General features: G+C 39.0%; 1 protein-coding gene across 5 annotated transcripts in view; it reads left to right on the top strand.

Annotated features, from left to right (window-relative positions):
• The window catches only part of dpr9 (defective proboscis extension response 9), a 28,030-nt gene extending 10,930 nt beyond the window's left edge, over nucleotides 1–17,100 (top strand). For 2 of the 5 annotated variants that reach the window (XM_033385701.1, XM_033385700.1), the window contains exons 4-8: nucleotides 5,266–5,813; nucleotides 9,739–9,961; nucleotides 10,602–10,729; nucleotides 11,588–11,777; nucleotides 16,296–17,100. In XM_033385701.1, coding sequence (XP_033241592.1) covers nucleotides 5,266–5,813; nucleotides 9,739–9,961; nucleotides 10,602–10,729; nucleotides 11,588–11,777; nucleotides 16,296–16,732 — 1,526 coding nt within the window. In that variant the 3' untranslated portion in view covers nucleotides 16,733–17,100. The remainder of the gene's footprint in view (nucleotides 1–5,265; nucleotides 5,814–9,738; nucleotides 9,962–10,601; nucleotides 10,730–11,587; nucleotides 11,778–16,295) is intronic. The other 3 variants (XM_033385702.1, XM_033385703.1, XM_015182289.2) reach the window with 3 other exon arrangements.
• Nucleotides 17,101–24,094: the final 6,994 nt, after the last annotated feature.

The following is a 24,094-nucleotide window of genomic DNA, read 5'->3' as shown; positions in this document are numbered from 1 at the left end:
TTCAAAAAAATCAAAAATAACAGTTATAATAACAATTATTCAATAAAAATCAAGAATAACAGTTATAATAACAATTATTCAATAAAAATCAAGAATAACAATTATAATAACAATTATTCAAAAAAAATCAAGAATAACAGTTATAATAACAATTATTCAATAAAAATCAAGAATAACAGTTATAATAACAATTATTCAAAAAAATCAAGAATAACAATTATCATAACAATTATTCAATAAAAATCAAGAATAACAATTATAATAACAATTATTCAAAAAAAATCAAGAATAACAGTTATAATAACAATTATTCAATAAAAATCAAGAATAACAATTATCATAACAATTATTCAATAAAAATCAAGAATAACAATTATAATAACAATTATTCAAAAAAAATCAAGAATAACAGTTATAATAACAATTATTCAATAAAAATCAAGAATAACAGTTATAATAACAATTATTCAAAAAAATCAAGAATAACAATTATAATAACAATTATTCAATAAAAATCAAGAATAACAATTATAATAACAATTATTCAAAAAAATCAAGAATAACAATTATAATAACAATTATTCAATAAAAATCAAGAATAACAGTTATAATAACAATTATTCAAAAAAATCAAGAATAACAATTATAATAACAATTATTCAATAAAAATCAAGAATAACAATTATAATAACAATTATTCCAAAAAAAATCAAGAATAACAGTTATAATAACAATTATTCAATAAAAATCAAGAATAACAGTTATAATAACAATTATTCAATAAAAATCAAGAATAACAGTTATAATAACAATTATTCAATAAAAATCAAGAATAACAATTATAATAACAATTATTCAAAAAAAATCAAAAATAGCAATAATAATAACAATTATTCAAACAAATCAAAAATAACAGTTATAATAACAATTATTCAATAAAAATCAAGAATAACAATTATAATAACAATTATTCAAAAAAATCAAGAATAACAATTATAATAACAATTATTCAATAAAAATCAAGAATAACAATTATTCAAAAAAATCAAGAATAACAGTTATAATAACAATTATTCAATAAAAATCAAGAATAACAGTTATAATAACAATTATTCAATAAAAATCAAGAATAACAGTTATAATAATAATTATTCAATAAAAATCAAGAATAACAATTATAATAACAATTATTCAAAAAAATCAAAAATAACAATTATAATAACAATTATTCAAAAAAATCAAAAATAACAGTTATAATAACAATTATTCAATAAAAATCAAGAATAACAATTATAATAACAATTATTCAAAAAAATCAAGAATAACAGTTATAATAACAATTATTCAATAAAAATCAAGAATAACAGTTATAATAACAATTATTCAATAAAAATCAAGAATAACAGTTATAATAACAATTATTCAATAAAAATCAAGAATAACAATTATAATAACAATTATTCAAAAAAAAATCAAGAATAACAGTTATAATAACAATTATAAAAACAATTATTCAATAAAAATCAAGAATAATAGTTATAATAACAATTATTCAAAAAAATCAAGAATAACAATTATAATAACAATTATTCAATAAAAATCAAAAATAACAATTATTCAATAAAAATCAAAAATAGCAATTATTCAATAAAAATCAAGAATAATAATTATAATAACAATTATTCAATAAAAATCAAAAATAATAATTATTCAATAAAAGTCAAGATACTTAAAATGAGTGTAGGCGTACATATATATATTAGATTTGTGGTGAAAATGGAGGTGTGTAACGTCCAGAGGGATAAAGTATATATATTCTTGATCAGCATCAATAGCCGAGTCGATTGAACCCCGTCTGTCTGTCCGTCCCTATAAGCGCCTAGGGCTCAAAGATTATAAGAGCTAGAGCAACGACATTTTGTATCCAGACTTCTGTAATATGCACTATTACACATACATTTCAAAATTTCGCCCCACAGGAGGCGGAAGGGACCTCCACAAAGGACGAAAATATGTGGCATCCACAATATTGAAGATTCCAGAAAACTAAAAACGCGCAATCATAGAGAATGACCAAATTGCTATCAGATTGCTGAATCTGGTTCTGATTGGATCATTTTTATAGCCAAAAGGAACAAATCAATTTGCAGTGGCTACGCAGCGCCCGACGACATGTTCATACTGATTTTCTGTCTCTCTCGCACGAACTCTTTGTCGTGCCGTTTAATATTAGCGGCGTCTGCCGGAGAAGAGCCATACTGACTAAGTATCGGGTATAAATGTAGAGTTGCGGTGTCCGCAGCAACTCACAACGTTCCCTCTCGTTTTGTATTGAAAATTATCAGAATTGAGAGAGATGGCGGTTTGCGTTGCCAGTCCTAATAGATTAGGTATTTCTTATTAAATAAACATATCCAGGAAGGTTAAGCTGAAATTGAAGGTTTACCAGACGATATTTAATCTTATTTTTCATTTTGAAGTTCATCAATTGTTGTCCTTGAATAATTCCAACTTATTCCGCGGTCATTCAAGACACTCCAAGGACCTCTAAGCTGCTCCTCGAACAGTATTGATTTCCCACTCAAATTACTGTTGGCGAATTCTAAGAAATTTTTAATATAATTCAAATAAAAGAAAAACAAAGAACTGATGGCCCGAGGAATGCTCAATTCGATACTGAGAACACCTTTGGAGATACCGAAAACACCGAATCGGAGTTGGAGTTGAAGTTAGAGTCGGACCTGGCCGGAGGGCCAACTGACAAATGGAAACCTTTAAATATTTAAACATCAAGTTCTTTGTGACTTGTGACTGTCACGCGGAATGTAATGGAAGGGCATCGCTATGACTGGGGGTAGTAGAGGATGAGTTTTAATTTTTTAAGTGAATTCAAAAATTTAAACGTAGCTGCGTTCATATATTTTGTTGTTGTTATGGTTTGTTTTCCACGAAAAGAAGTTCACCTTAGAAGACAGATACGGACACGCACGCGCACACACACATACACACACAAACACATCGGAGTTAAAAGTTTTGACATTTCAAATGTTTCTGACAACAACAACCGCAACAGGCCCAGAACCCTCCCCTGGAATGTTAATAATAACTGTGCGGGCGTAAAAATGCCAGCAAACCCCAGGACGTAAGAGCACCGACTCCGGACCCGTACTCGTACCCTGAGCAAGACAAGAACAAGCCAAAGACGGAGGCGAGGACGAGGAATAGGACGAGGCTGAGATGAGCAACAGGAACATGCCCTGCGGTCTACTTGTGTTCAAGTTGCTGACGTTGACGACGTCGACGTAACAGACCCGGACACGAGACATGAGCACGGACACGGCAAACGACCCTCTCTCCGACTCGCCGACTCTCCGGTGCTGCGACCTTTGGTACATGACTTTGCGATTTCTGCAGGGCGCTTTTAAGCCAAAAATACAGAAAGAGAGACAAAATAAAAATAAGAAATATTTCTCGTCCGTGGTCTAATTTATGTTTGGCAGCCAACAGCCAACAGCCAAAACAGCCAACAGTTGACGTTGCGGTCTTTGGTCCCAGGCAGTCAATTTATTTTAATTTCTAGCCAGAGGCGTTTTATTTATTATCATTCTGGGTGTTCCCAGAGACGACCTCTTCTTACTCCCTTATACGGGGCTTGGGTGGAGTCGAGTTATTAGCAACATTGTTTGGGTCTTGCCAATTGAAGGCAGAAAGTAGCACCCAGCATCCAGTATCCAAGCAGCCCGACTGCAGACGCTTGGCCTGTCAATAGCAGTTTGCTTAAATACCAGTGGGGAAAGGGGAAGGAAATTGAGGGGTTGGGAATGCTACTACCATCGGAGGGAGCTCAAGAAGAGGAAGATGATGAAGGATATGCGACTTATCTGGTTGTAACATGGCCAACGGGGCCAAAGCTGATGCTCAGCTAATAGTTTGGGCAGTAAACCAAGTGGGGGATTCCGGAGTTAGACAGATAGAGACAGACTGAGAGGAATAGACACTGGAGGGAGACAGATAACATGTGCGTGTGTGTGTGTGTGTGCTAGAGATGAGAGAAATGCTCGCATTTCGTGACCAGAAGTTTGTGAACTTAGAGATTTGTGCTTACAGGATTTTCTTAGGCAAGAAAAACATATGAAACAAAGCATAAAAAATCAAGATACAAATGCTAGATCTTGCATTTCTTGATTTTCTTGACTAAAAATGAGGATATAATCTTATATTTGTAACTCCCAATTGGAAAAAATTCAATCTGTTTTCCATTAAAGACAAAGAAAGAGATAAAATCACATCTTTAGCTGTTGTGAGTGACTGCCCCGAATCGCAGTGACTGAGTCACTGGGTGGCATCACCTCCTCTGGGATGCTGGTTGATATCTTCTCTTCCCCGATGCGACGACGTGCACAACATGTTTAATCTAATAAAGTCGCTAGCCAGTCACTGGTTAGCCTTGGCTTCACTTGGCTTTGGCTCTATAAAAATTGCCAGTAGCCAGGGAGAGCTCTGGGAGAGAGAGTGTCATAAAAAGACGTTAGCTGCGACGTAATAAGCGTATCAAGTGCCTCGAGATATACGTATACATATAAACATCCGAATACACATACATATATACTCGAATGTCTAAAGACAGACATATGGGTGTGTGGATCTCTGTGTGTGGATTTCTGGGGTGTACTACATGGAGAGGGGAGCTTAGTTTTTGGGCCAGACGCTGTGGCGTCCTCGTAGCTAAGTGATGGATAAATGCCGGATAAAAATTGCTCGTAACTACGACAACAACCTACATGTAACACTCCCCAGACCAGAGGGCGAATTCTCTTCCATATACTCGTACATGTTAGCGGGAAAACATGAAAATTTGATAAACGAAAAATTGCAAACAAGCCCCCCAAAAAATAGAGGGAGAATAGAACGAAAAGTTCAGGATTTACCTCCGCAGCAACAAAAACAAAACAAAAAAAGTTTCAACCATAGAAAAAGTTGTGCCTGTGTGCCAGTGTATGTGTGTGCGTAATTCGCTAATTACCTAAATGGTTGCCACAAAAGGTGGCCAGAGGTGGAGTCATATTAAAAGTTTGGCCAAAACGAGTTACAAGGTTTCCAATTCGGGTTTTGCGTATGGGGATCAACTTTTTGTCGGCACTAAGCGTAAGCCGATAGAGTCGATTGAAGTACTTTATGGCACAGTTTTCTGGGGAAGGGCTCTCTGAAGCGAAATTGAAAAAAACATTTTCTAAATCTGCTTCCTGTCCCTCCTTCCCATTGCAGTGTTTGCCGCACAGCGTGACTCTAACAAATCGAAGGATATGAGCAGCAGTAATAATGCCATTCCGAATGGTGGAGCAGGAGCAGCTGGCGTGGGAGAAGCCTCACAGTCGCCAGGAGGTCCCAATGGTGTCGCCGGAAGCGGAAGCTTGAGCAGCAATAGCAACAATGCCAACGGAAATAACAAAAATGGCCATGCAGCTGGAGGAGGAGCAGGCCTCTCACCAGCCTCCGAGTCCAGCTCAATGACAACCGATGCCAGCAGAGCGCCCAGTTCTAGCTCCAGCTCTGGATCTGGCTCAAGCTCTACCACCATCACTGGCATTCCTAGCAGTAGCTTGCACAAGGCCAGCAGCAGCAGCATCAACACAATTGCCTCACAATCGGGAGCCGCATCCGCATCCGGCATCCATCGCAACAGCATCGACCTGATGGAGGAGGCACGCAATGCGGGACCCTACTTCGACAAGGCCGTCTCCAAGAATGTCACCGCCCTGCTGGGCAAGACGGCCTATTTGAACTGCCGCGTCAAGAATCTGGGCAACAAAACGGTAAGCTCGAGAACCTCACCAAATGGTTGTCATTATAGTTATGAATGATATCTATTATTACTAGAATTTAGAGTGGAAATGTGTACCCTTATGAGTATATAATAATATTCATACGACTATTATAGTATGCAAGGGATCGGTAAATAATGTAAATGGTACACGCCTCGTGCAGTATCTTTTGCATCAATCTGGTTATATTCGTCCATCCCCAAAAGATTTATTACTAGAGGAGAACTGATGTGGGAAGATACAGTTCCTGCTTGAATTGTTTGTAATCAGCGAATGAAATGCCTTCAAGAATAACCTTCATTCCGGTAACCGATGAACCTTTGTTCTCAGCTTCTGTTTTTTCACCTGCGATTTCCGCCATTATTTATCATTATTTTTATTTAATTGCTTTTATTATTATTTATCATTCGAATGTCATTACTTTTGTAGAAGCAAAAACATGCTTCGCTGGTAAAAATCGTGTACCATTGAAATGTGTTAAATTTGCAGATACCGATCCACACATAAGAAGCTGTTTGAAGCTAGTTATTTATTTCATTCATACCTCTAACTTCCCTGCCGTATACAAATCTACACATCTGTGGGATAGTACCTACTTTAAGTACCACTGTACTTGAAATTGTAAACTCATCTTCTCTTGGTTGTGTGTTGCCTGGCCGTATTTTTCAAGTGAAGTAATTTGTGGGCATGAGCTGACGGTTTTATATTGTAATTATCATGTAATTCCTTTGCCAGTGCCATCAAAATGCTATTTGTAAAGCAGGGTTTCCCTATGAGTATTCTCTTTTTTTTTTGTTTTTCGGGAGGAGGCGACTAATTAGCACGTTGACTGCGCCCACATGCTGGCTAGGGCCGACAGGGGGTGCATGGTTGGTGGCTAATTGTTCCGGTCGCCAAAGAACAAAATGATTAATTATCCCCAAACAGGAAACAGATTTTACTTTATTCAACTTTCGTCGTGTGCGGAAGGAAATGCCGCAAACATTTCACAAACACACAATCTCTCCAGGACCCACCGCAACACCGCAGCACTTCCGGCCACGGGGCTTCATCCACCTGGGCCGTCGCTGCAGAAGGAAAAACTATTCAAATGAGGGGAAAAGCCCACGAAAATGCTTTCGTTTTGTTTTGGGTTTCTCCGTTTTGGGTGGAGCTGGGCCGTGGCCGTAGTCATTCGGCTTCCGTCACTTCCGGCGGCGTCGGCCTGAGCCGGAGCAGGTCTCTGCCCGTTTTTCCGATAATAATATGTTACATGTCCCGCCGGGACATGCCAGGACATGCCAGGACCTGCTACTCTCTGTGCTCCGAGCGCTGGCAGGCAGTGATTAGCTTTGGGTTTCGGCCGGTTTGAGTTTGCGGTTTCGAAAACTAATTTGCGTGATTATTAAATTGTAGAAAACGGGGAAAGGGCGAAGGAAACCCTTGGTTCCTACTGCAGGCAGGCAGAAAGAGGACAGGACTTTCCACCTTGAGGTAGGACAATGTAAAACTTTTCGCATGAGGATGTGCGGGCAGATAACTTCATTAGATGTGTTAAATGGGATAACTTCATCGATCTCTCGCTCTCCATTCAACCCAATGGAAGGGTTAATTGATAGAAAATTGTTTAAATTGTTCAGAGTTCGCCAGGACTTTACACATATTCAGATTCATGACAGGAGGTTTGAGGTGGAAAGGAGTGATAGGAAGGCAGCCAGAATCAAAGGAGAGAGATCAAGAAGTTTTATAGTTTATGCGATTTGCTTGGTCTTACATTCTTCTCCCTACTTTTCTGCCTTTATCCTTTATTTCTAATATACCTTTTTAAATTCTATACGTTTTTACCCAGTAAAAACATGAAAATTATATCCGGCAGACAGCTTACCAAAATATTCATTCCATTCTCCGCCCTCAGCGCTCAACTGCAAAAAAAAAGATATAAAGTAACCTGTAAAATGAAATATATTCATTTGCTTGGGTTGGCAGCTTAAAATCTAATTAGCTTTCTGTGCTGCGGCGAGCCACAGCCGAGCCACAACCCCAATGTCCCACCCAATGCCCCACCCACTTCCGTAATTTTCCCGTGTCTCCCCATTCCCTTCTAACCTCACAGTCATCCCCACCTGGAGTAATACATCATTGCTGCTGAGATTTGGCAGCACCTGAGTGAGCGTTAAGCTGGTCTGGGAGGAGCCGAGGAGCAGAGAAATGCGAGCGAAGAAAAAGAAAAAAAAAGGAAAATCCTTCTGTCTTACGATTACGCTTGTGTGTGTGTGTGTGTGTGTGTGGGTGTGCTTTCCTTCACACCGTCCATAATGATAAACAGCGAACGGATGCTGATGGTCTCTACATTATTAATGACGTTTTTCATTTGCGCTTCGCTCAGGAGAGAGGTTTATGTTTGGTAGAGCTACACCTCGAAAATTTCAGAATTTTCTTTATGATTCTAAAGGAAACAAGGGAGAGATTTTAAAGGAGATGTCGATGGAGCTTTACAGCATCAGGGCTCTCATCAGTTTTATCATGCAATGTTAACACGTGGCTCGAAAAACGATTCAAAATTGAATCTATTTTTTAGATTCAATGACAAGATTTGGTGACAATACTTGGTATAGCTATTTGGTATATAAATTAACTTCTTCTGCAGATATGTACTCCTTTTGAATGATGCCATTCTTCTGTTAGTTCATTTTCCTTCTATTTTCATTAGTTTTCTCTAGATTGAAATTGTATTACTTTTTACTTCCAAGCCTTTGGCCTGGCTGTGTTTCCATAATATATGCCTCTCTCGCCTGCCAAATTGAGCTGTAAAAAAAGAAATCTTTTCAGATTTTGATGTTTGTTTTTGCAAGCCAAAAAAAAAAATAAATAAAAAAATATGGAAATATATTGATATGGCAGACAATTTTACGATACTGTAAACAAGCTTAATGGCCATAAAAAGTGGGGAATGGTATGAACGGGGGGACTAAAGGGAAAATGTTTGCGGTTGGTTTTTCAAGATGGAGGCTGTCTTCCTGGGGCTTCCTTCTTCTTATGCTTTATACTTTGGGACTTTTGGTGTTAATTACATGGAACTTTTGCTTAAGCAGCTGCCAAAGTTTACCTTTGTGTCTGCTAACTAACACCTGGTCCTAGGCCCCCGCCTTAGCCCCCCTAAGCCATCGCTCATCCTGCACCCTTCGGCCCGCCGTCTGGTACGCCGCTGTGTTTCTTGTCCATTAACTTTGCCAAAGTCGTAGTCGTCGTGCTCGGCGTCGTCGTCGTCGTTCATCGTTAGGCAGGATGTTACTAAGCTGTTGTCATTGAAATTGAAAATGCTCACAGCTGACGTATGACACGCAACACAGTCGGCACAGGACACGGCGTCCTCCAGCACTCCTACCACTCCCGCATGCACTCCCACCAGTCCTTTCAGCACCAATGCCTCAAGGCCTGCCAGGACCTCAGGCAACCCCTAAATCAGCGTCACTTAAAAATGTTTCGCCCCCTTCTCGGGCTGTGGCCGGGGCAAGGAAAAGTTGAGCATTAAACAGCAGGTGGTTGCCGAATACATACAGACATGCAAAATACATACATATATGAGTGTATGTCTGAGTCGTATTCCAGCTTCAATTTGTCGGCCTGATGAGGGTGAGCTGCCTAAGACGCCCCTCCCTCCACGCTCTCATGTCAAAGTTTTTTTTTCCTTTTGCCAAACAACAACACGAGGCATAAAGAAAAATTGGGTAAAAAATCATATAAAATATTTCGAAATAAATTTGCATTTTACACGTGTGTCTGACACAAAAGGCTGCTGCCTCTGACGCATCCCCTGGAAACCCCTCGGACTCCAGTGGTTGCGTATGAAATTGACTTTTTAAACTGTTTGCGCCCCAGAATCTCGGCTCTCAACAAATGAAATGCTATTCCCTTTCTATCCGTCGCCTCTGTGTAGATGCTGCTTCAGGTGTCCTGGGTGCGACATCGGGACATACACTTGCTGACAGTGGGCCGGTACACGTACACGTCGGATCAGCGCTTTCGGGCCATACACCAGCCGCAAACCGAAGACTGGATGCTACAAATCAAATATCCGCAGCATCGTGATTCTGGCATCTACGAGTGCCAGGTATCAACCACACCGCACATGAGTCACTACATTCACCTGAATGTTGTTGGTAAGTTTTTTTCAGTGTAAAAAAATAAAATGAAAGATCTGAAGGGAGAGCATAAGTGGTCATTGTTATATCTCTTCTCAGACAAAACCTCTCAATTATTTCACAAATCAAATAAATTAATATTTGCACTCATATAAATTACGATAAAGTATCCATAGAAGCAGCTTCAAGAAATCTCAAGACGGAACTCAAGGCGAATTTAATTTATAACCTTCCACACCTTCCACAGAGGAGGGGTTTCCGCTCTCCTCTGGAACTTTTCCCATTTAATTATCGTTGAGTTAAATAACAGTTGAAATAAGTGTAAAAGCAAAATATTTCCATTTCCATTTCGTTTTGCTGGCACTTCAATTGCTTCATTTCAAAGGATGGAAATCATTTCACCCTCACAATATGAGGAAAAACGGGGAGCTGAGAGAGAGAAGCATATTTCAATGAGGGTAAGCGAGAATCCTTTGAAATTCTCACACCTCTCTCTCGGTTCAAGTGCCCACCAAAAGGAAATTCCTTCCCGGCTAATTGTTATTTTACTCCACAGCTAGTAGATTCGAAATGGAAATGCGCTTTGTTTAATTATTTTTACTGATTTATTCTACCTTTGGTTTTCACATTTTCACATTTTCTCGTATTTTTCTTTCAGAACCCTCGACGGAAATAATCGGCGCCCCCGACCTGTATATAGAGAGTGGATCGACTATAAATCTCACCTGTGTCATACTCAACTCACCGGAGCCGCCGGCTTATATCTTCTGGAATCACAATAATGCAGTGAGTTGAAGTCCTTTACCTTTGCCTCCATTTTTCGGGGAGGACATGCAATTACTTTGGGGTATCATTATCGCTTCCCCTTTGGCCCGAGACCGAGCCCTGCCCAGGGAAAGTCTGACAGAGAACCCTTTAGTGTTCAATTTAGTAACTTTTAAATTAGCTTTGCCGGGCCAAAACTTTCCTTTCGCTCTTATTTTTTTTATTTTTTTATTAGGTAATGCCATTTAGGAAGGGAACCAGACGGACAAATGGACGGGTGGACGGGGGCTTGAAAAGGGTTTTTGGTTTGGGTTTTAAATGGATTTTGGTTTTGTTCCGTCTCTGAGCCACGTTTTAGTTTTCCACTTTAGGTGTGTTTTCCTCACACTTCATGCCTGGGCTTTTGGCTTATTGTATTGGGAATTCGCAGTAGGGCCCCAGAGAGGGGAGAGGGTGAAATAGGGGCTGTGCTCTAAGGGTTGACGGTCGTCGCCATTGTTATGCCTTTTCTATAGAGCGAGCTGACGACGAAGAAAGGGAAAAATATTGCCATTAGTGCCGGAGATTTTTCTCTCTCTCTTTTTCTACTTTCTTTGTGCCCCAAAACAGATTTAATTTTATTGTTTTGTTTCGGTTTTATTTGCAATCATTCTTCCCTTACTTTGCATATTTCCTGCTCCTCTTTCTTATCTTCTCTCCCGTCTCCACTCCACTCTATTTTATTTATTTTAATTTGCCAAGTGTGCAACAGTGCGTATGCGTAATCTTGATTCTGTTTTATGGCTTAGAAAATGTTTATAGCGCAGAAAAACGAATCCAAGTTTTTTCCCCAAGCAAATTTGTGGAATATCTTTTATGACTTTTGCTAATTTGTCGCTGGATTTCCATTCTCATCCGCAGATTATCAACTACGATTCGCCGCGCGGCGGCGTTTCGGTGGTGACCAATAAGGGCGAGACGACCACATCATTTCTCTTGATTAAATCGGCGCGTCCGTCGGACTCGGGGCATTATCAGTGTAATCCATCAAATGCAAAGCCCCGCAGCGTCACGGTACATGTGCTCAATGGTAAGTAAAATAAACGACAACACAACCACCACCCAAGAGAAATAGGACCACCCATACACAGGAACCGAATAAAACAATGGTGGACGAAAGGGATAAGCCCAGAATTTGAAAATGCAAAAAAATGTGAATGAGACAATGAGAATGGTAATGGGTTACACCATAGCTATTGGCCTGACCCGGGGTAGACAATACGAGTAATGGGAAGGCAACAGATAGTCGTAGGGAGACGAAACTGAACTGCAAAAGAAAGAGTGAAAGAGGGATTAGAGTAGAGAATAAAATGGTGTATAATAAACTTATCAAAGGTACTCAAAGTTCATTTCTGCACCAAGGAACTAAGGATAACGTTGAACGAAAGTTGCTTCTAATCATCGTAGGTAACAATTAGGTGATGGTCTAGTGGATAGGGATTATATATGTACATACGCAATCAATAATTGATGCATTAAATTAACTGTCAAATATTCAATCCTAGTACCAGGGATCGTTAGGATTATAAATTGTATAATACAAATTATGAAATAAATTTATCAACTTATTCTAACAGGTACTGCATTTAATTTTCGTTTTAATTTGTATCAGCACTTAAACATCGGAAACCGATTTACAGTTGGGGTTTTTTCCTTTATTGTTGCATCATTAAATTCATCATAAATCAACCAAAAGCGTTTCACTTAAACTTTTCACATTAATATTGATGTGCTCACAATTTCATTGTAACTTTACTTTGCAACTTTCAATTATTTTATATATCGTAAAGCTGCCAGGCTTTCCATTAGAAATTGAAACATTTACTGAGTTTACTTAAAGTCTTATGTTGTAGCTCATTGTAGCTACAATACATTTTTGGGGTTAAGTACTTTAAGTTACTTTACTTTCGGGTTAAGTACAACAAGCCACTATCGCCTTTGGCGAAAACTATTATAAACTGACTTTTATGAAGTGTGATTTTGTAACAAAGAATACTTCAAGGCTTTTGTGTTTGAAAGATAATCTGAAGCAGTGCTGAAGAGGCATTTAAGTTTATTTAGGAGAGCTTCAAAGGATAGAGTGAGGCTGCAGATGAGTAACAGTTACCTTAGGACATAATGTTAGTTACGTGTATTTTGAAACCATTTAAATATATGTAGATACGAGCAAGAACATTCTATGAACATCACTCAATGCACACCTGTAATAGTGGGTTAAATAATCAACAAAGAAATGCATACGAAAGTAAGAACTACTTAGCTATTCCCACACTGCCAACTAGAGACTGAAGGATGCCAGAGGATTTGTGTCTAAGACCTAGAAAATAGATCGCAATCCCCTTAGAACAGGCTAATGCTTTCGCCCGAGCCTGAGTCAGCATATCAATGATGGAAATCTGCCCAAAGGCAGCCATACAAATTGCAGCTGTTGAAGCTCCACGGGGCACCCCGAGAACTGACACAAAAGCAGGAGAACCAGGCCAGAAGAAAAACACGAGAGAAAATAGACAAGAAATAGGGGAAAGCTGAAGAGTAAGTAAGCACGAAAGAGGTGACAATAACTATCCAACAAAGTGTTGTTTAAAGTGAAAGACACACTAAGTGAAAACACCAACAAAGGCAGCTAAGAGAGCGTGTTTTGGCCACCCCCAAGGAGGAATCGATTGGCAACCAATGAACAAATATTGATTAGTGGATAGCACAGCCATGTATTCGGATGGGGATGCTGCCGGGGTGTCTATTTCAATATTTCCACGAATATTCAACGAAAACCAGATGAGCTCAGCTAAGTGAAAACTGCTAAAAGTGGCACGTGGAAATTATACGGAATGGAAAGACAGCTTCCCGCTGTCGCCCACCCGTTTCCCTATCCAGCGGTGTAATGATTATGCGCCCCGACCCCTTCATTTTTTTTTTATACCCATCTTCCCTCTCTACAGGAAACCACTCCGCCTGCCATCATCATTTGCAGAGCAAACGTAGCCATGGGGGCTAAAGTTTTGGGATGCGGAAGCTACACTCTTCTCTGTAAAGTATGCGAACTTTTTCGTGTAACTCGATATGAGATTGGGGTAGTCATAGTGTTGAAAAGGGATAAGTTATCCATAAGGTTATTTTTATACAACAATAATATTGACGTAGCGTAGGAGAGTGTGAAAACAATAGGGTAATAGGTTCAATCATATTTGCATCTTTGACACTCGTACTGTATTCAATATTCTATTCTTTAGTAAACTCGTAAGTATTTCATAATAAATCCTTACAACAATCACCAATTGACTAAAAAAATGCTAGTTTAGGGGAGAGCACTCTTCCTCCCTTATTTTCTATCCCTTTCTTCAAAACTTTGTGTAACTTTTTGAAAAATAAAAAAATTTAAATCTGCTTCTTTGCAGCCAAAACAAACAAAAAGAGTATTTAAATTTACTCAACTCCCGGGCCAAACTTTTGGGGTCCTGGCCCCCACATGCAGTACGAGTATCTGGCACGCGTGCCACATGAAAATTATGTTTATGTTACACTCTCCCCCGGTGCCCCACCCGTCCCTTGGTGACTGTCTAGTACGAGAGCACAGTTTGGCTCACTTCCACTTCCTGTGCGACTTTCACTAATGTCAAGTTGTCGTCGTTGTCGCAGCAACCGTGTCTGCTAGATAATGTCACACGGTGTTGTCTTTTGCTCGGAAAAGACGCCAAAGCACACTACCAAACACCCACACACACACACCACCCTAACTTGTATGAGCACGAGAGGGGTACTCATCCCTGGCGCCATATTGTGCATGCAATGCGCGTTGTTTCCGTTAACTGCTTTGGCACACTTGTTTCTGATTATTATTATGTTTTGTTTCTTGTTCAGTTCTGTTCTGTTCAGATCTCTGATGTTCTGGTAGTAGTCCTGTTCTGTCGCTCTGCTACTTTCGCCATTGTTCTTTGTCGCTACAGTTTGTTTTGTTTGTTAGTATTATTATTATTATTATAAGGCCGTCAGCATTGTTGTTGGCTGTTAGTATTTGTATATTCTTGCAAAAGGAGGGTATTATGATTTTTCACAGATGTTTGCTACACATCTGTGACCTCAAAAGTCATGAATGCTTTTAATTGTTAATTTTATAGCGTTGCAAATGGTAGCTTTATCTTAAGCAATATACGAATTAATATAAATACATATATGACAAAAAATAATAATATTTTATATGGTTTTGCCAGGGTATGTAAAGTTTCGGTTCTTCGCGCTGTTCTTGTTTTTGTCATCGTGTTGCAATGCAAAACTTTTTCACCGGCTCTTCTCCTATGGAGCTCCTCCTTGTGCTACTGGAGCTTCCCATTTCTTTCTGCTTCACTTTTAGCATTACTTTGCTTTTTATTGTTTATTGTTACCTGTTTTCCTCCCTCCCCCACGCGAACAGAGGGAGAAAGTGAGAGCGAAAGGGAGACTTGGGGACAATACGAAGCCCGGGAATTGTGTTTTTGTTTGGCTTGCCGCATCAGCATCGACATCGACATCACCATCAATGGGGTCAGGAGCTTTGTCGGGTTCACTTTCAGTTGGGACCCCAAAGGATAGTGGCCTTAAAGTGCCAGCCGAGACTTCCATTTCCATCCCAGACAGCTGCAATGTACCCCCAAAAAGGTCCTGGTGACTTTTAACGAGCTCTAATGGATGCGAAATGTGTCAGGAAGTTTATGGAAAATTTAAATTTAAAAAATAAATAAATGAAATGTAAAGATTTGTGTTGTATGGCTATACCAAAGATAGTTTACATACCTTTTGGAATTTAAAACCACAGCCATCAAAAATTAGTCGCTAAAATGATAAATATTGGACTTATAAAAGATATTTCTGAATTTGAGCGCTCTTCAGGAGAGCTCTAAAGGGATTATGTATTTGCAAGATAGAGGTGGTTGTGCATTATTTTTGCAAAAGGAAGTCGAAGCCTGGTAAGCCTTGTTTACGTTACTTTGCACCGCAGCGGAGTCGCCTTTCAATACCTGTGCACAAGGGCTCACCCTTCCCCAGCTATCCACCATGACCCCCAGCTGCAGTTGTCTCTCCCTGGCTTTTGCTGTTGATAAGTTGTAAACAGTCAATGGTTTCAGTGACAGAAGTTGTTCGTTGGCTGTAACGGGAGAATCCTGTTTGTTAGTTTTGTTTGTGGGCTTGTTGCGCTGTCGTTCTGGTGTTCTGGTGTTTTGGCTTGTGCAACTTATTGTATGACAATCTTGGCATTGTTTTCTGTTTTTTGTTTTCGGTTTATCTGTGCAGTTTGATTGTTTGACAGCTTTTTGGGGTCGCCCTGCCACAGGAAAGCCGTTCTCTGTTGGAGCTGGTAATCCGGTTAGTGTTGGAGGAGATTATACATATATGGTATACATACGAATGCGATGTTAATTCGCTTTACGTTTTAATGAAAATTCCCCGCTTACAAGGACACCCAATCTGTACTCTATACACACTTATACCTGCACACAATTTTCGTTTCTTAATCGCTTTCAGTTTCGCCCAATGTCTGAGTATGAGAGCAGCAATAAAGATGTAAATTAAACAGGTGTTTCTCATTCCGTTTCCAGGGGAGTTCCCAGCAGCAATGCAGCACGCGGCACCAGCGCATCCTCGCCACTCGCTCACTCGCTATCTCTGTGTGTACCTGTGTGTGTGCTTCTGCACCTGGGCGCTTGTCGGACGCTCCACACGCTCCTCGCTTCGGCAGCTCGTGTCGCCTCCGCCTACCGTCGGCCGAAACGTGTCCCAGCCGGCAGTGTGTCCGTTTGTGGGATTGGTGGCGTGCGACAGCTCCTCGAGTGCATTCTGAGTCTCTGCTGCTGCTGCTGTTGCTGCTGGCATTGGCAGGGCCGCAGACCATGGTGCTGGTGGCAACCGCAAGAGGAGCAGCCCCTGCCACAACATGAACTGAGACTACAATCAAGGAAGACGGCACTGGAGACGGACACGTTAAGGCAGGTCTTTGAGGCGGACATAAGGTGAGCGATCCCTCGACCCGCTCCACGCTAAACCAACAGCTCTACACCCTAGACACACTGTAACTATAATAACTATAACGTATCTTATATGAATATACATAAATCTAGTGGCTATTGGGTTTTTCTATGAATCAGCGACGTATACGTAATATTTAGCACAAAATATGAATGATAATACGAAAATCAAGCCAAGTTGTCGCCTTTTTTTCTATGTACGACTTTGTATCATACAATGAAGCTGTCTACGTTTTCGGTTAACTAAACCTTTGATTGGAAATTGTGTATATAGGCTGCATAGCATACCTAGAGTCGCTTTTTCAATTGACGATGATACTCTCCTTTCCACAACTATGAAACTTTTATAGAACAAAACCAGACAAAAAACAGAAAAAGAAAAGAAACCCCCAAAAAGAAAAACGATTTTCCCCACTGTAAACGCTTCTCGACTGCCATTTTGCGACTGTTTCCTTCGAAGGCAAGGCGAAAACTCTCATTTGCATTTGGTCAAGTCCTAATAGACAGATAAATGTTCAACCAAAAAAGGAAAAAATATAAAAAGATTCAACTTCAAATACAGCATAAACCAAAAGGAAAAAAAGTAATATAAACACTAGCAATACACGTGGTAAAAACTGTAAAATATAAAAGGAAATTCGAACCTAAAGGGAGGGAAATTTAGCTACAAGTTAATGCGAAACGAGAGAAGGAGAGTGTTTGTTCTTTTGGCTGATAATGCATCTGAATGGTTAGAGACTAAGTCATGAAATACATAAAGAGTAACCCTCGAATAAGTTTTTTTCAGTTGTGTTTTGTGTAATGTAAAAATTTAATAAACATAATTAAGTACGAGTATTAACCAAAGTGCAGAGGAGAAGACACGTAAGACAGGAACGGTTTGAGTATAGGATACAATCGGCATAGATGGAAATTTGTTGCACATTTCATAAATTTATTTGTTGTTAATAAATGCGAAAATTAGACAAGTGTTAAATAAAACCATCTAAAACAGAAAGGGACAATGTTTAAATATATACAAAAAAATGTTATGAGTAAAAGGTATTTTCAAGCTAACTTCTAAAGGGAATTTCCTTTAATTTGTTCGAGTGTTTTCACTTTTCAATGGTTTGTTTTCCTTTCATCTTCTTATTTTTTGTGTATTTCTAAAATTCTGCGCCTTTGTCAGTCTAGTTTCTATCATTCCACGAATCTTTGCCATCGAGCACACATAAAACTAATCAAAAATCAAATAGGCGTAAACGAAATAAAATCCATTTCAGTGTTAAGCGAATGCAAGGCACATTAACAAAGAGTTACAGATATAAAAAAAACTAAAAACTATTGATAGAAATTAAAGTGAAAAACAAAAGAAAAAAAGGAAAAGTTTCATTAATCAAGCTAAGCAGTAAATAAAATAAAACAGAAACAGAAAACAGAAAGCTATTGAAATCCAGCAGGAGTAATCAGAGGCATCCAATCGAAAAATCCGAAACCAAAACCAAAACCCAGCCCGACATATGTATTTTCCATAAGCTTTTTTCCAATTACCATGTAAAATATCGACATTGCAAATACACATTCAATATCTATTCAGATGAAATTTCAAGCGAGAAAATTCTGTATACATAAAAACGAATTCAAATTAGAATTCCCATTGTGTTTGATGAGGCGTTTTATGGCCATTCGATATTTATTGCAAAAATTCTGTCAAACAGTTGATTATCAAGCATCAAACACACGCCCACCCAATGCGGAATATCTAAGGTGTTTTCCCCATCACTCTGGTCTTTCTCTCTGGGAAATTCCCATTTGCCTCGAGCATTTGGAAAAGTGACAAATTCTTAAGATACTTAAATTCTAAGCAAACAAAAAATAAGGAAAAACATTTAACGAAAATAGAAAAAAAAAACAGAAAACTAATAGAACGCATAAAACTGAAGTAATATTGTATATGTAAATGTGTATTTATAAAACTATTATATAAAAAATTATATACATATATATATAAATAAATATATATATATATATATATATATAAATTAAAGAAAAATAGATTATTTAACACACGGAAGAAGTAACTTTCAATTAAATATGAGCAAATACGATAAACCGAAAAACGAAAACGACAGAAACCTAAAAAGAAATCTTTTAAAAGTGTAAGAATTTAAAATGTGCAAAAACAAAGAATCGAAAGGAAGGAAAAAAAACTGAAAAAAAATAAAACTAAAAGAAAACTAAAGCATATTATGTCAACTGTTAATTGAGTTGTTTTACTGGTTAGAGTGGGAAAATGGGGCAATAAAAAAGGTAATAAATTACGGGTAAGTAAAAGTAAGACTGAAAGTGAAGCGAATCCTGGCTGGCCAGCAGCTAAATGCTTGGAAAACAAAGGCAGGAACCATTTTTCATGCCTGGACAAAGGACCAAACACACCACACAGTAAGTGAGTGAGAAGGAGAGAGCGAGAGAGCTGCCTAGAAGATGTAACATAAGCGATAACATAATGAAATGAGATTAATCATACGACGTGTATGCCTGCCCACTGGGAGGCATAATGAATGCCAATCCTTGCAGCACATTACACACACACTTACTTGACTAACATGATGTAGATTTCCCTGTATATACGTAGACCTCTGTTCTGCGATAACTCTATCCTGCTATGCTGTTTTGCCCATTACGATACTTTTGGCGCCCTTACGTTGCCGTTTTCATTTTTTAATATATATTAGCACATAGTCAAACAGTTGAGCGCACGCTGATGGAAAATCAATACATAAGGCCTCCAATCCACCGCCAAACCGTCCTCCCTCTCAGCAATCAGCCCCAGTCAGTTCTAATGGACACTGGAAGGTACATATATTTTATTGACGAAAAGTTTTACGTTGAATGCAAGGAAGAGAACTGAAGGAGGGCTGTACGGATATTCAGTGCGATATTCCATGGTGATATTGGGCCGGGGACAGTGGGTCGGTCGGACTTTATGCAAAACCACTCAAGGACAAGTGGGCAATAAGCGAAAAACTTTTATTGTTTTATGTTGGCGAAAGTTTTCGTGCTGCTGCTGCTGTCGTGTCGAGTACAAGCGGCATCATAATGTTTCATATATTATGTCCAGGCTATATAATTCCCTCTCCTTTATGCATGAGTTTTCCCCCCCTTAAAACCTCTCCTGCTGCTCGACCTGCTCTCAACCTGCTCTCTATACATTTCCATGTGTAATTTGGCACTCTCGAGTGCTGCAGCAGCAAATTGCAATTGGATGGCGGAATGGAATGAGATAGTTTTGGGTTGCTCTGCGTACATATGTATATGGTTCGTTTGGGATGGATGTGAGGAGGGTAAGTAGATGGGGGAGTACATATAATGCGCCAGTTCTATGGTACTCTAGGTGTTAATAGGCTGTTTATGGCTGTTGCGCAATGTGCGACCTATACGCTACTGGCAACAACTAAATGTGGTCTCTAAATGGGATGGATGTGGTGTAGTGTGGTGTGGTGCTCGGTTTGAAGCTAATTTACTTTAGCAGCTCAAACAATTAATCGTGGCATCAATCAAACCGTTTTCCGACAATTCAATTGACAGCAGGCAGCAGCTTTAGAGGAGTAATCAGTCAATGATGGAGTGGGAATGTAGGAAATGCCATTCAAGGATGGTTACAATAGATCATATTACTGAAACTACAGCTAACTAGAATGGTATTTGAATGGATCTGAACGGATCCAATGATAATAAAAATGATGGATCAATGTTATAGCATACAAAGTGACCATTACGAGTCTATATTTTCGAATAAGAAAAGAGAAAGATGGAAAATTTAGGGACAAAATGAAACACCACTTTCATGGAAATGCGGTTGTAGTTTGATTACCGTAAGTAAATGGAAAGGGACATTCCAAGGAGATCATAGAAATCACTCACATAGCTTAAAATTTATGTATTTGATGCCAAGGTGACGTAACCATATCCATTTTATATACAGCGGCTCCCCATAGTTCACCCACAAAATCCATATGCAAATATCAGCCAACAAAAAGCGTCAAGAGTGTGGGTCCCTTACTGAAAGGCCCCGTCATCAGTCAGTCGGTCAATTGGTCCCAGCCCCAGCCCCAAAAAAACAGCTGCCACACAGGGGATGTGTGTAAACTCTTGTTGTTCCCTGCCGATGGGTGTTGCCTGCTGCCGATGCTGCTGCAGTTTATGGCCGTAATACATTTTGGCACCACTCTCCCCTTTTCTCTATGTCTCTCTCTCTCTCTCTGAGTGTGTTCGTTTCTCTTTAGGATACTCAGTTCTTTGCGGCTTTTTTTGGCCGAAAAGTTATTGAATTGTTACAGCAGCCACTTGTAATAAATCAGTGACAAGGAGACCGGGAAACCCGTGCGTTAATAAATAGAGCAAGGACGAGTCGGTCGTGTGGTTTCTTTAATTTGCCATAAATATATATGTGCATACGAGAATTTATTATAAAAGCCATCACTCAGCATATTGATTCAGGCCAGGCCATTGCTTAATTAAGGCCAAACTGGTGGTTTTTCCCACTCCGATTACCATCTACCAAGTCCGGCAAAGCACAATCCACCCTCACCCGAAAAATATTTTATTAGATTTTTCGCCCAGCTGAGCAGTCCAAAGATAATCAGCATTGAAAAAGAGTGCATATACATATACATGTATATATACATATATGTACATATGTATGTTTGTATATATAAGAGGAGGAAACTTTGGACTATGCTGGGTCTCCTATTGCAGCATGAAAACTGCAACGTTCAACTCTATTGGTTTAAGTGCCGCTCTGTGTGTGCGGATCGTATGGGTATTCATATGTATGTATGGTTGAACAAATACAAAGGCTTGCTCAGTTGCTTACGTGTGTACCGACATTTATTACCGCCCATAATCCGCAAAGTCTTATGCGTGTCTGTTCGAAAACCCCTCCCCCGATTCTCCTGCCATCCCGCATATGTGCAGTACCCACAAATGGAACTATAATTAAATTAAAACTTTTGCCAGAACTCGAAGTCAGGCCAGAGAAAAAAGGGTAGCCAACAGCCAGAGAGAAATTTCTTCCCATATTAAAATGAAATTATAGAGCAGGAAGAAAAAGAAAAACACACATACACACACATCACAATGAACGGAATACGCTCGGTTTGTTTTGGTATTCGCAGCGGAGCGGTCGTTGGCCCTCACGTCGTATACTTAATACGGTAAGCTGTTTTTTCGGATTAGCCGCAATGCGGCTTAAGTGGATAGCAATGCGAGGGTGGTTGAGGTTCGTTTGTGGCGTAAAGAAGGGTCAGGAAAATCTATTGACCTGTATGACTTCTAGCGAACTAGATTTTGGCTTGGGTAACCTCTTCGGAGTGAAAGAAATACATGTTTTCTAGTTGTCCTAAAAGATTTACATTTTTTAACTACGAGTATGCTATGATCATATATGCAACTAAAATATACAACATTTAAAATATGTGCTTTTGAGAAGTGAAGCATACTATAAACCTTTCAAAGTGTTTGCATGTTTTTCAATAAAAAATATTTCTTTAATTCATTTTTTGATTGCTTTTGCTGACTCACTCAGGTCTTCTTTTAATCACAACTACGAATGTCTTTCAGTCTTCAGTCTGTCTTTCATACTTTTTTTTTAATAACTCTACCTCTTACTGCAAATTAATTTCCAGTTGAAAATCCACAAACAGTAATTTTACAAGCACTTAGCTCTAGCCATCGAGCAGCAGCAGCTGGTGCTGCATCTCCTTTTGGTTGGGTCCTGGGGCAAAGCGGATCGGATTATTGCAACCAACAACAAAATGGCCAAGAGAGGAATAAAGCGGTCTCAACTTGACCAGCACTTGGGCCTTCTCCTGGGCTCCTCTTGTGTGGCCTAGTCCAAATGCAATCGTTTCGTTAGTTCTTTTCTGTTCGTTTTTTTTTTTTGGGAATGAAAAGTTTTAGCCTCTTCAGTGGTGGAGCCGGATGTAGTCCTGTAGGAGGAGCAGGACTAGCTCTACCATACTAAAGTAAAAAGTTGTAGTTGAGCAGGGAACCCACATTTTGTTGCCAAACATTGATGAAGTTCGACTACTCTCGAATACAAAATTTATGAAAAAAAATTAAGGGGAAGAAAATGTTTAAAGACAGCTATACTCGTACATGGAATATTGCGAGGAGAGAAAATATTAAAAACTTCCAAACAGATACGTATGTTAAATGAAGTTCGAGCACTCTCTTTTAAATATTTGGAATATTCCTTACAAATAAAGAGAAACGGAATAATTTAACAAAATGATTATAAATATCAACTAAATATCTGAAACCCAGAATTGCTCAATGAAATGCTTACCAAATATTTTGAAACGATCAATATTTTGCACAAATAAATAGAAAGACTATTTGTACAAATAGTTTTGAATAAAAGAATGCCAAACATTAATGGAAAATGTCTAAGATGTTGGCAAAATCCAAATGAAGTCTATTTTGAAGAGTGAATGATTAATTCTTGTATCACTTAGCTCATGTTTTCTTGTTTTAATTAATATTTCATGTGTATTTACCCACTTTTCCGCTGCATACTTTCGTTATCAGTTGGTTGCATGCAATTAATATCAGCCTACACTTGTAATTGCTTGCATTTTACTTCCAACACTCCCCTATAGATACACATTTTGTGGTCCCAGTTGTTGCTGCTGCGGCTGTTGCTATTGTTGTGAGCATAAAGGTTTTTCGCCCGAAATAGGGGTCAGTTTTAAGCCCGAAGCAAAGTGTTCTTGTTCTTCATCTGTCGGTACTCTTCCCTGTTGCAGTTAGATGGAGAGATACGAGAGCCCATGTGTGTGCTATAAATACATATGTTTTAATTTCCGCACTTTTGGGTCAGTCCTGGCATCCCCGCTGTATCTGGCTCGATCTGGATTCAGCAGCCATGTCAAAATGCGGTTCAGATTAAAGGCAAATGCGGATGTGAATGTTGCGTGTTTCCGTTTTCCCCCGTATGCTCTTCGGTCCGGTCTCTTGTTTGTATTTATGAGCACACACACACACACGCACATTTTTGCTCATTTTTGTAAAGGCTAAGGCATGGAGGGGGTCCGTCCGACATTGGCCATTCGCATCCGTTGCAAGTTTTTATTTTTGTACACCCTTCGAGACGGGTATTACGGCTTGACCGGATGTTTGATACAAAATGGAGGTTTGGAAACTTTTTAAAGTACGTTTATTCGAGTATCTCCTTGACAATTACCATTATCGATAGATAGCTTTCTTGGCACCGAGCGATATTCAAGGGTACATCATTCTTCGCCACTTCAAAGATATCTCTGCTTTTCCGTTTCGATTTTGTGTTTATGTTTTTGTGCGCACTTCAACA

Source organism: Drosophila pseudoobscura, chromosome 2, assembly GCF_009870125.1.
Source record: "Drosophila pseudoobscura strain MV-25-SWS-2005 chromosome 2, UCI_Dpse_MV25, whole genome shotgun sequence".
NCBI lineage: Eukaryota > Metazoa > Arthropoda > Insecta > Diptera > Drosophilidae > Drosophila > Drosophila pseudoobscura.
The sequence above is the reverse complement of the archived record's forward strand: the minus strand, read 5'-3'. Positions and strand labels throughout refer to the sequence as shown.